Here is a 12,029-nt window from a genome sequence, read left to right on the forward strand (position 1 = left end):
AGTTGCTACCAGTAAGAAATTCACACCTGAAAGCTATCTTTTAATGGTTAAAGGTATTTATAGTGATCACCAAGACAAATGAAGGTGATAAAGATAAGTTTTAGGGCGTGACGGACACGAGGACTTTCATGGCGCGGACACCAATGTGACAGTGTTCCGTGGCATATGAGTTGCTGTGTAACTGCCAGTTTGATACAACAACAACAAAGTCTTTTTCCACTAAATGAGATTAGCTATATGAATCTTAGAACGTCATTGCGCTCAGTTAACGTTATGTCGTTCAGGATTCATTATCATGATTTGATGTAAGATAGGAGTGTCGACTGTTTACTATCCGATACCCTCTCCCTCCTTTTTTATCCGGAATTGGGACCGACAAAATCAACGTAACAGTGTTCCGTGACATGTAAATTGCTCAGTGACTAAGTTTGACGCAGGATTCCCAGCATGGCTCATTGAGCAACGAGATGTCTCCACGCCAAACCAAAAGAGTTCGTTCCCAACACGCCGCGTGGTTCCTCTTCTCTCACGCACGAGCGAGCTATCCACTTTGAATTTTGATTGGAGTAGTCACTGAGAGACATCGACGTCTTCTTGGTGGGCCCCAGCTGTTCCACTCGCTGACTGTTTTCTGCACACACCAGAAAAGCACCACGTATACTTCTCCATCTTCAAAGTTCAAACCTTGTCCCCTTTGTTACCCTACAATTGCCACTGCTTCCGAGTTTCGATCCTCAAATTCTGGGTTTTACTGTTATGGCGGAAGTTTAAAAATTATTTCTCCGTTTGCCAATGTTTTTATTTTTTATTTTATTAGTTTTCAAAATACTCATTTGTTGAATGAGGAAATGAATATCAACTCATACATATTTGTCTATTTGAAGACGACTTTCTCTTCTAAATCTCATAAAAATAGGATTTTCCCTTCTAAACCTTCTACCTTCGATTGACATTGGAAGTTTCCATCATTTTTTAGTTCTACAAACATTGGACTGTGTTATACAAAAACGTTAAGTTTAATTCACTCATCATGTATCTTTACTTTAAAATGATTTTAATGCAATATAAGTCATTATAACAATATTGTAAATCTAACATTCTCATTTAAAGATATTAACAGTTTACGATTAGTTTTAAAATATCGCTCCAACATCTCGAAAATGAGTTATCTCCCTTTGCCACCTTGGCCGCTGTTGAAGTCCTATGGTGGGCCAGAGCATCCACGAAATAAAGGTAACTGGATAACGATAATCTATTGCTCCATTGCATCCCCCACGACAGCTTTTTTCTCATTCGGTTGGTACCATTCCCAATATTCCACTAATCCACTTCTCTCTCTTGTTCTTCTCATTCATTAACTTCACTTATTTCAAGCTTTCAACTTCGAAATTTAGTTTGGACTTCATTGGAAATGGGGTCTGTAGATACTTGTCCATCACTCTTCCCTCTATAAATTCAAGTGGCTTTGCTTCTGAACAGGAACCTGCTTCTGGGGTTTTCAAATCGTCCTCCTTTGACTGTAAGTTGCTATCTTTCTGCTATTTTACTTGCATTTTGTTTGCAATAATGGAGTTGTTTTGTTATGTTTTTTGTTCCATATGATTGATTTGCTCATCTGGTTTTTGTTGCTGTACCTTAATTGTGTCAAAGTTCCAACCTTTTAAGTTTTCTTGTTGTAAATTCAGGATTCAAAGAGTTAATGGGCGATGTGGTTTTTGAGAATGATATATCTGAAATGCCTGTCACAGTAAGTACTTTCAACTTCACAATTCTGCATTATTGCAGACGATTCTACTTTTTCTGTGAGTGAGTGTATTTGGTAATCTCTCCTCTATTGCAAGTTTGTAACTATTATTTTTTCGCCTTTTGACTTAATCTTCAATCCATTCCGCCATCTGATCTACATCAACATGTTAAAATTCGGAAGCAGCTTCCGGTCCATATCTTTAAAGTTTGTTTTTTAACATCTATCTGTAGTTTTGTGTCAGATTGATTTCAAACATTGTGTTTAAAGTGCTAATATAGGTAATTGAATCAGGTCTATAATGATACCGTGAGGAACACGAGTTTTCTTTTCGATAGCTTGGGATTGTATTCGTCGATGGATGACATTTTCACCCATCTATTGACATTGGCTAGTTACATTAGTCATCGGTTTGTTCAATTTATCGGTGAGTAGTTTTTTCTATGCTTACATGTATGCATAGTTGCATAATGTATACTGATGCTGATGTTATATTCTCATAACATAATGAATGGATTTGGAAATGGTGTTATTGCAGAGGATCTCGTACGTAGAGATGCTGATAGATGTTCAGATGATTTGCTGGTCAATTCTGCTGGACAGCATTTAAGATCATTGAGACACGGTGTTTGTAATTTTTTTGCTGAAGGTTGTTCATCGTCTTCAAACTCTTGTATTTCCGGTCGAAACCCTGGAATCTGTGAAAGAGCCTCAGAGCCCGGGGAAGACGCTAGAACTGAAATTGTAGCCGCCAATTCCAGTTATGCAGTAGTCCCATTCATCTTTAAAGGGTAATACCATTTGGTCCAATTACGAGAAAACACCATGATCCCATCTACTTTTAAGTTTTAAACTGAATGATAAATTTTAAATATTTAATCTGTTGCTTCATCCTGATGTAGGTTACTACTGCCATTACATGGTTTACAATTCGCATGGAGGTTGGCAATGTCTTGTTGCAGAAGCTCTGTGGCATACGTTAGATGTACTCATCTTCGAATTTGTAGGTAAACCAAGCAGATTTTAGTTATACAAAATTGCGAACTGATGAATCCATATTCCGTAGTCTATAGATCGTTTCTTTTAGTTTTAGTTCAGATTGGATTTTATTTTACTTCGAGTAAGAAATTTGTTGCTTTTACATGTCATCATTCATTGTTTTAGGTTCTCGTAGGTTAACATCATTTTGCATTTGTCAGCATTGCATCTCGAATACAGAAATCATTGCGAGGCTCATCAGATGATATTGGATGGTTGCAGCACACTGACGGCATGCCTGGTGTGGAGGATGGTACAGCAAGATTTTTGGAATTGCTTGTAGGAATTAGGTACCATCTAATATAATAAGCTCGACTGCACTAGACGGTTGGATCTGTTAAGAACTGAGTTCAATTTGTTTTTATGTGCTGTTCAGATATTTGATCAATTGTGTTTACTAGTGTGTTCATGTGTTTATATATTCTTATTGCTTGTATGCCATGCTGTATACTTCAGGAATGGAGAGCACCGACTTCCCAGCTCATATGTCTATCTACTAATTCCAGGTACAGAAGATTTATTTTTCCCTGAGTTTTGATTTTGTTCTTCTCACCCGTTCAATCCACATTTAGCGTTTTGCGCATATAGTTACAGGAATTTTGAACTTTCAGGCCTCTTTAGCAATCACGGCCCCTTATACTTTGTTGGAACTAAGAAATTCTTTTCGAAGATGGGTCTAGTGTGCCATGTTGCAAAAATTCACAGCGAGGTAATTACTTAATACTGACTTTTAAGGATCTTCTGAACTGGTAAAAATATGATATTAGTCTTCTTTTTTCATGTTATTTTTGTACAAAGGCATCTGTTGCACACAATGCATGGGAACTCAAGCAATATATAGAGGAGCTATATTGGGGATCCGGTAAGCGTGTTATGCTGCTAGGGCACAGCAAAGGTGGTGTGGATGCTGCAGCTGCATTGTCAATCTATTGGTGTGATTTAAAAGACAAAGTGGCTGGTTTAGCACTGGTACAGAGCCCATACGGCGGCACTCCATTGGCTTCTGATTGTCTTCGTGAAGGCCAGGTTGCTGACAAAGAAACCCGCCGGATCATGGAGCTCTTGATATGCAAGCTAATTAAGGTAATAGCTACTTTTTACCAAACACAAACATCATGGCATTCCCTTTTTCGAATTTTATAAACTCAATCTAGTACTACATGTTTGTAAGGCCTTTCCTAATACACTTCTGTTTTCAATTATTCACTGATCAATGTTTTGTGATGCTTATTTTTGTTACACTAATTTCCAAATGCATAGTCATGGAAAGTTTTTCATTCAACCATCTTGTTGGGTTTTGTTCATTGCCCTCTGTCACGCTGGTAGGGTGACATTCGGGCACTAGAGGATCTTACATACGAGAAGCGAAAGGAGTTTATCATGAAGCACAAACTTCCAGCAGAGCAAATTCCTCTGGTTTCCTTCCACTCTGAGGCCAGCATTGCTCCCGGCGTCCTTGCAACAATGACACACATAGCGCATGCAGAGCTTCCCTGGCTTCCCCTACCAAACTTTGGCAATAAGGAGTCAGATGAAATCATTCAAGCAGGTCGTCAGCTGCCAGTGGTGATTCCTTTATCTGCTGCCATGGCTTTGACTGCACTTCATCTCCAACTCCGGTATGGGGAGAAGAGTGACGGGTTAGTGACCTGCCGTGACGCTGAAGTTCCAGGTTCGGTTGTGGTCAGACCGGACAGGAAGCTTGATCATGCCTGGATGGTTTATTCTACAAAGAAAAAGAACCCAGGTGAGGCTGATGCCTCAGAAATGTGTGAGGCTATTCTGACTCTGCTTGTAGAGCTTGGAAAGTTAAGGGAAGAGGCAAAAGCTATGAACTGATCTAATCCTTCATACAATTTCTTTACTTAGCATTTTATTTATGTTGTTTTTGCTTTGATTTGCTATACATTCTGTTATTTAAACATATATTCACAGCAATCAATGGTAAATGAGAAAAACTACTGCCTACTTAGTCTCTTAACAAAAATCATGGAATTTCCTATATTTTGGTTTCAATTAACTCTGTATTAATTCTTTTCGATATGAGAATTACCCTAATCAGATAGCTTAGTCGATGTTTCTCTCCTTATAATAAGGCCCAAAACTATCTGCTAGGCCCAATTAACAATTAATTTTGTTTGAGTCCATCAACAAGTAAATTTGAAAAGTCCAAACCAATAAATTCTTGTAGGCCCAAAAGGTCACCAACCCAATAGCTAAGACCCAAATTTTTCTTAATTGAACTAGCAAGTTAGCAACAAAGCCTAGCCAACAACCCAGAAATTGTTAATGAACAATTGAACCCTAAGAGGCATACCAAAAATAGCTTCTTTTTTTTTTTTTTTTTTTAACAAATTATAGGACAATTTACATTTAATTTATCTAAACTACTGACAGGAGAATTTGAACATAGAACCACAAGCAAACCGAGTCGTAAGCCACTCACACCAAATGTAGCTTCTTTTGAGATATATTTATTTTCTTTGAGAATTTTTATAGTTGAGGTCAGATTTTACGTCCCCTTCATTGTAATGTTTCTAAACTAACTAATAAAACTTTTCCTTGCATCGTGGAGTTTCTCTTAAGATTTAAAAATAAAAGGAATAAAAGAGTATGATCCATTGCCATATCATAAGGTAGGAAAAACCAATTCTAAACCTAAGAGAATCCAACAAGTTTCTTTCTTTATAAAAAGTATGGGTGACACATGGATTGCATGTGTATGAGATTGAAGAACAGTAGAGCTTAGCATTTATATTTTTAAAGGTCGACATTCATGAAGTTACCAGTTGGCTCAAATGAAAATAAAATAAAATAAAATCAGTTGGCTCCACATATTTAATGGCTCAATGGGTCTTGCTCTGCACAACTACTCCTCAAACGTGAACACTATCATATATAAGAAAACTAATATATATATATATATATATAAAACAACCAATTTATAAGACCCATTTCGTAATGTATTTTAAGATTAATGATCCAAACTATTCATTTTTTAATACATTATTGATAGATCATTCTTACAAAAAAAAAAAAAGATAAATCTAAAACCATTAAGACATTCATTTGTAGTAAAAAAAAAAAAAAAAAAAAAAAGGCAAATACGATCTTACAAAGAAACATTAAATTTAATCCAACGGTCATATGATTTCGGATTTGGGGATTTTTGGTAGAAATGATCTTTGAAGTAAAACATAAAAGATGAACGGTTGGAAAGTAACCAATTGTCTGGTTTTAGTGAACATGAAAAGTACTAATTAGAATTCAGTTTTGAAACTTTGGGGTTTTCCTTTGAAATAATTATGTTTCAGGTAGCTGTAATTTTCATTTTCATGATATAACATCACATTTTCTGGTGCAACTGAAGCAGTGAATAAAAGCTTCTTTCTGTTTTGTGTTAAGAGATGGATAACTTTCTGGCTTGCATGTCGATTGCTTCCATGGATGTGGCAGCTATTAAAAGTTCAAACCATCACACTTTCCATCAAACTGAAACCCTAGATTAGTTCATGAGAACATTATTTTTCTTCTTAAGGCCTAAAAACCAAGAGAAATCTCACTTTCTGCACTAGTCAATTGACATCCAAATTACATTTCAAAACCCAATAGATAAATACTCCTTGTGTTTTCGATTATGTTGTTTTTGCAGAGAGAATTTTTAAATGCTGGTTTAAAAGAAATTTTTTTTTTGGTCGAAGTTTAATTAAGAGCAAATTGTTCTCATCATTGTAAGAATGATTAATGCATGACAACATGTATAACCCGTCAATTTGACATGAAACAATTCAAACGACACAACCTAATAACTAATCGAGTTGTTATCAAGTCACCTAATAAGAACCCGTTAAGATAATGGGTTTGACACGACACGACCCGTGTGAAATTGGTTTGTTGGCCATATTATTTCCTTAGAATAAAAGTATAGAATTAGAGCATGATTTTCTCCACAAACCGTTCAATATTGGCTTTAATTCGATACATTCTGCACAGCAATGAATATAATTTTAACCCTCCAAAGGTATACGTATCACTGATTTTGCATCAAAACCATATGTTGAATATTGGTGGACACTTTCCAGTGAATATAGTACCCCCACTATCAGTTACATTATTTCAAGCTTTTCAGGCCGTCCATGAAACTCAATCGATTAAATTGTACGTGTGGCCATGAAGGCAAGATGCATGCATGCAAACCCTAGCTAGCAAAGCGGACCCAATTGATAACTACGTTCCAATTCCAAAACTAGAATGGAAACAAATCGAAACATCTTTTGCAGATCTTGTTTTCGAGTCTGGCCAGCTCTACAATTATTCAACGACCTATTTCTTATACACGCAGTAACATGCTACAAAATCAATTGGTGCATGCATGGGAAGTTAGTTTTGGACCTCACATTCTTCATCACATTATATTATTAGTTACAATCGTTTAGAGTTATGCAGAAAAGAAGAACAATGTGGAAAATGAGCTTATAGCTCGTTGATATATAAGCTAAGTCTCAGTCTGTACTTTGTTCAAGGTGGGGGAGGCATGAAAAAGCAAATTTATTCAGCATGCATGAGTGGTTGATTCATTGTCCCATTAATAGATAAATTTAATTACACGAACATCCTCTGGAAAAACGATTACTTTTCGTTCGGTTTAGGTCATGTATTTTCTGTTTCTTTGGGTTACATTAGGAAGAAAATCGAACCCTTTGACCTAACTTGATCCTAATAATTGAACCCTTATCAACATTACGCCGATATATAAGATTGGAAGAGAATCGAACTCTTGATGATCTGATCTCATTCAAACCGAACCCTAAAAAACCTATGCCTATAAGACGATTTGGGACGTAGTAAAGTTCTCATTAGAACTTACTTTAATTTCTTATTCGTCCGATTTTCCAATAATTCAAATATCTACAAGTAGGGCTAGCTCGAAGGAAAGCATGAGTTTGGTTTCTAATATGAAGCAAATGAAACAAAAATCTATATAAAATAAAAAAAAATGGAGCTTGAAAATTAATTCGAAGTTTGTTGCGTTAGACTTGCCTTAATGGTCAATCACTGTTGAGTTCAGATGCTGATAGCACAATATATGAAACTGATGAACCCAGCTGGGCCATGTTATATATAGGCCTTTTTTGTTCTAGTACTCCATAGATGCCTGCATTATTTTTTATTGGGCAAATTAACAATAAATATGTGGTTTCCAGCTTGCTTTTGTTTTCGTTTCAGATCAAATGATTAGAAAACTCATACTTTACGAGGCTCGCTTGCTTTGCAAGATTAATGGATATCTTCTAAAAATCAAAGATATCGCGTTAAATTACGAAATAATGGTGGAAATGACTTTTTTTTTTAATTATATAGTGTTAAGGGTGATGAGTTTTTTTTTATAAGTATCCAGTCTCGTTTTCTGAATAAACTCTATGTTTTAAGAAAATTATGGTGATCTATTATTTGATTTAAATCCAATGGTGGAAGAGAAGAATATACAAACTGGACATCTGCAAGACTGCAATAGAGTATTTGCCATGGAAATTAATTGCTCTAATTACTAGATTATATTATGTTATCTCCGGTGTTTAATATATTGGTATCAGTGAAAATATCAATATGCATATTTATGAAAATATCAATGCCAACATGATCCTCTCCGGATCTTTTTGGTGAGGATCCTGAGGATCAGCGAATCGTGTCCGTTCATCGTACATCGTGCTATCAATTTTTATCATGTACTGTTTGTGTTTAATTTTAAATGAAAATATTTAAAATGATTAATGATCTCAATTCATGAAGCCTGACTTGCCCTAATTTGAGTAACCCCTTTAGCAAGTGGAAACAACTACAAGGACACTCATGACTCATTTATTAGAAAAGAACAATGAAACCGTACATGTACTATAATATAGGTAATTTATTTACAGTATTATTGATCAGATGGTAATAGCTTGGAATGGATAAATGGACTTTGAAACAATGAGAGATTTTTATATGTCACTAATTGTATACATTCATACGTATATTTCTTTCATTGTAATAATTGAGGATGTGAAAGATTCTTTGTTTTACAGTCAGTTGTAAACATTTATATGTCTATTTCTTTAATTACATAACAAATCGGGAATAGGATAGATAATTCTCTAAAAAAACAAATGTGTTTCACAACTGTGTATCTTTTTCTCATATTCACATGACAAACCGGAAATAGAGCAATTTCTCTAAAAACCGACTAATTTTATAAATCTATTCGTCTATTTCACTCGGTAAGTGACAAACCGTGAATAGGGCAGCTTCTCTAAAAAATAATTGTTGGATACACATTTGAGTCTATACCTAATATCTCTCATCACACGACGGATTGAGACTATGATAGACTCTCTAAAAAAAATCGAGTTTACATACAAACTAAAAAAAAATTATCTTTCTCATCATATGACAATTGAGAACACAGCAAATTCTCTAGAAAAAACAAGGCATGAGCCAAGAGTACACCGAAGGGTTATGCAGGGCAGTAGTCTAGCTGTTAAGGTTGGTCCGGCAATGGCTGTGGGGTATGGGGAGATTAATGAATCAAAAAATTTTGAAGTCTGGGTTGGCTGAAGAAGTAGAAGAGTTTTAATTATCGTTGGTGCGTAATGCTTATGGGGAGAAGGGGAAAGAAGGAAAGATATTGGCAGGATTGGGTGGTACACAACAAAGGCCTAGCCCATCCTAGTATGGTAATCTTAAGGTCATTTTCAACCAAAATGACTAAATATAGTCTCGTTCAAAATTATAGTCATACAAAAAATTATTTTTAAATAAACAATATTAGGCTATATTCATATATTATCTCTAATCGAATGGGCTAAATATTGCACATTTAATAATTTATTAGTTTTAAGTTTATACTTTAAATTTATTATTTAAATTAATTACACTACTATTAGATGTTTTCAAACTCAGCCGTTGAATCAATTATTGTTGCAGATGAGCTATGCCCCAAAAACAGGCTAAAGTGGGGCTACATTTGTGTAACTTGATGCCCATTTAGCCAAATAATAGTCTAGTGGTCTTCAGAGCACTTCCAACGTGTGCTTTCCCCCGAGGGACAAGCCCACGAACAATGGCAGAGAGCCCGAGCAACCAAGCCCAGCGTGTGCTAGCGATGGAGCCCGAGCGAGCCCTAGGGAGAGGCTCGGCACGAGTTGCCAGCCCGAGAGCCCGAAGGCAATGTGACGTGGGCTGACGTCAGGGCGACGCCAGCCATAATATAAAATTAATAAAAATATAAAATATTAATAAAAAAAAGTAAAATTAAAAAAAATTAAAAAAATTGTAAAACCCAGGTTTTGAAGTCAATAGCTCTCGCCGGAGTTCGTCGCCGAGGTTGATGAACACCCACAGACAAATGGCAGAAATCCAGTCCCTCCTCCGCCGCAGTTGCCGCTGCACCCCACACCGCCTTCGCCCCTTCACGATCCTCCTCCTTCCACTAGCGTGCCCAGATCGCACGATTTGAGATTTGTTTTGGAGGAAAAAAGTAGAGAGAGAGAGTTTGGTTAGGGAGCGGGGAAGATCAGGACCGTTGATGGAGGCTGAGGTGGGTGGGATGGTGAAGATGGAGGAAGAGAGGCGGCGGTGGGGTGGTGAAGATGGAGGAAGAGATGCGACGAGGGTTTGGGTGCGTTGGAGGGGGGCACAGGTTGAAAGCAAGGGTTTGGGTTTTTGGAATGGTGTGTTGGCACCATGTGAAAGAGTAGAAGAAAAATAATAAAAAAAAAAAAATAAAGGTTTTGGAATGATGTGCTGCACCATGTGAAAAGAAAAAAAAAATTAATAGAAAATGGTACAACGATATCGATTAAAAATCTTATCTGAAATTACAAATAAAATTATTTTGTATTATTTAAAAAAATAATAATAATATTTTATTGCCTATTGACAAGGCTATTCAAATGCAACGGTGGAAATGCAAAAGGTAATTACTATTCATTAAGGGCAGTTACTGTTTACTGGATGTATTAAATAGTGAATAGCTTGGGGGAGGGTTTCCCACGGTGGAAGTGCTCTCATAGAATTATAACTTAGTCATCTATTAGTAATGTATTTTTGTAAAATCGAGCCATTTTTGGCTTTAGACTTTTAGCCTCTTCGTTGAAGATGGCCTAATTATCGAGAGATTTTTTAATGTTCCCAAAATATGAGATGGTATGTTATATATTATTATACAAGTAGGAGAAATTATTTTTTTCAAGTGTTCCTATACTTATATAATAATATATGACGTATGTATCTGATTCTGAGTAATAAAAAAATCTCTCATAGTTGTCCCACACGACTGTGTTGCTGTGCCAGCTCTGCTTTTCTGACCCTTGGAGCTGTCTCTGATATCCTAATCTATCCGTACCATTTTTTCTTTTTACACTCCCATTGCTTTATGACCGTTTCTTGTTTCTTTATCTCTACGCACTGCGTATCTTCGGCACAAACTTTACTTATTTACAATGAGATTGGTTGTTTGGAAATTGAAAAAAATGGAGTTGTATTTTAGGAAAAGACTTGGTTCAAAGTAGGTATTTCTGCTAGGTATTTTCTATGGTGCTGTACCTTGGAACACAATAAGTTTTTTCTTTATTATCTTATCAATTATAGTTTGACACTTGAGCATAAATTTATTTTTTTTGTGTTTTTACGATGAGTTATTTTTGCATACGTGTCAAATTAGATTGCAGAAAGGAGAAATTGTCATTCTTCCTTCTACCACAAGGTCATTCATAAGGAAACTCACTTTACCAACAGTTAATTCGACCCACTACACAATGTATTAGATAATTTGAACCATCCATTTTATAGACTTTGAGCGTAAAATCATTCTTACAAAAATTCACAATTTAAAAGTAAACTCAAAAGACTAATTTAGATTACAACATTATACTGCAATTAGACTTCAATGAAAAATAAGTGTCATATTAGCTTATTAACGGATTAGTGCTTGAGCGGTATAATATTTTTATATATGGTCAACAGAATGATGAAAACGATGGGGTTAAAAGGAGGGAGTCAGACCGACTCAGTGTTGTTGGCGTGGTCACTTAACGAAGAAGCCCCACGTTTTTCACTTCAGATTTCTTCTCTCTCTCTCTCTCTCTCTCTCCCCTCCTCGAATAAATCCCCTCCCTTCACTCGCTCTTGTTTCTCAATTCCCCTTCTTCCTTTCCCGTTTCCCTCACTCACCCACACACGCAACAACTACGTGCACTCTCCAACTCTC

At 36.1% G+C, this 12,029-nt stretch overlaps 1 protein-coding gene across 1 annotated transcript; it reads left to right on the forward strand.

Annotated features, from left to right (window-relative positions):
- The first annotated feature begins 1,278 nt into the window (after positions 1-1,278).
- Positions 1,279-4,743, forward strand: LOC137747665 (uncharacterized). Its single transcript, XM_068487811.1, has 9 exons — positions 1,279-1,519; positions 1,686-2,171; positions 2,283-2,535; positions 2,647-2,751; positions 2,944-3,072; positions 3,239-3,288; positions 3,394-3,491; positions 3,581-3,865; positions 4,109-4,743. Exons 2-9 carry the CDS (start codon positions 2,102-2,104, stop codon positions 4,619-4,621), a joined length of 1,503 nt encoding a protein of 500 aa, XP_068343912.1. The 5' UTR covers positions 1,279-1,519; positions 1,686-2,101; the 3' UTR covers positions 4,622-4,743.
- Positions 4,744-12,029: the final 7,286 nt, after the last annotated feature.

This window comes from Pyrus communis, chromosome 10, assembly GCF_963583255.1.
Source record: "Pyrus communis chromosome 10, drPyrComm1.1, whole genome shotgun sequence".
In the NCBI taxonomy this organism is placed as follows: domain Eukaryota; kingdom Viridiplantae; phylum Streptophyta; class Magnoliopsida; order Rosales; family Rosaceae; genus Pyrus; species Pyrus communis.

Excerpts from the sequence above, each read along its gene's own strand:
- LOC137747665 (XM_068487811.1), top strand. The coding sequence starts at position 2,102 with ATGGATGACATTTTCACCCATCTATTGACATTGGCTAGTTACATTAGT. Across the intron at positions 3,073-3,238 it reads GAATTGCTTGTAGGAATTAG|GAATGGAGAGCACCGACTTC; the intron begins GTACCATCTAAT and ends TGTATACTTCAG. Across the intron at positions 3,289-3,393 it reads TGTCTATCTACTAATTCCAG|GCCTCTTTAGCAATCACGGC; the intron begins GTACAGAAGATT and ends TTGAACTTTCAG.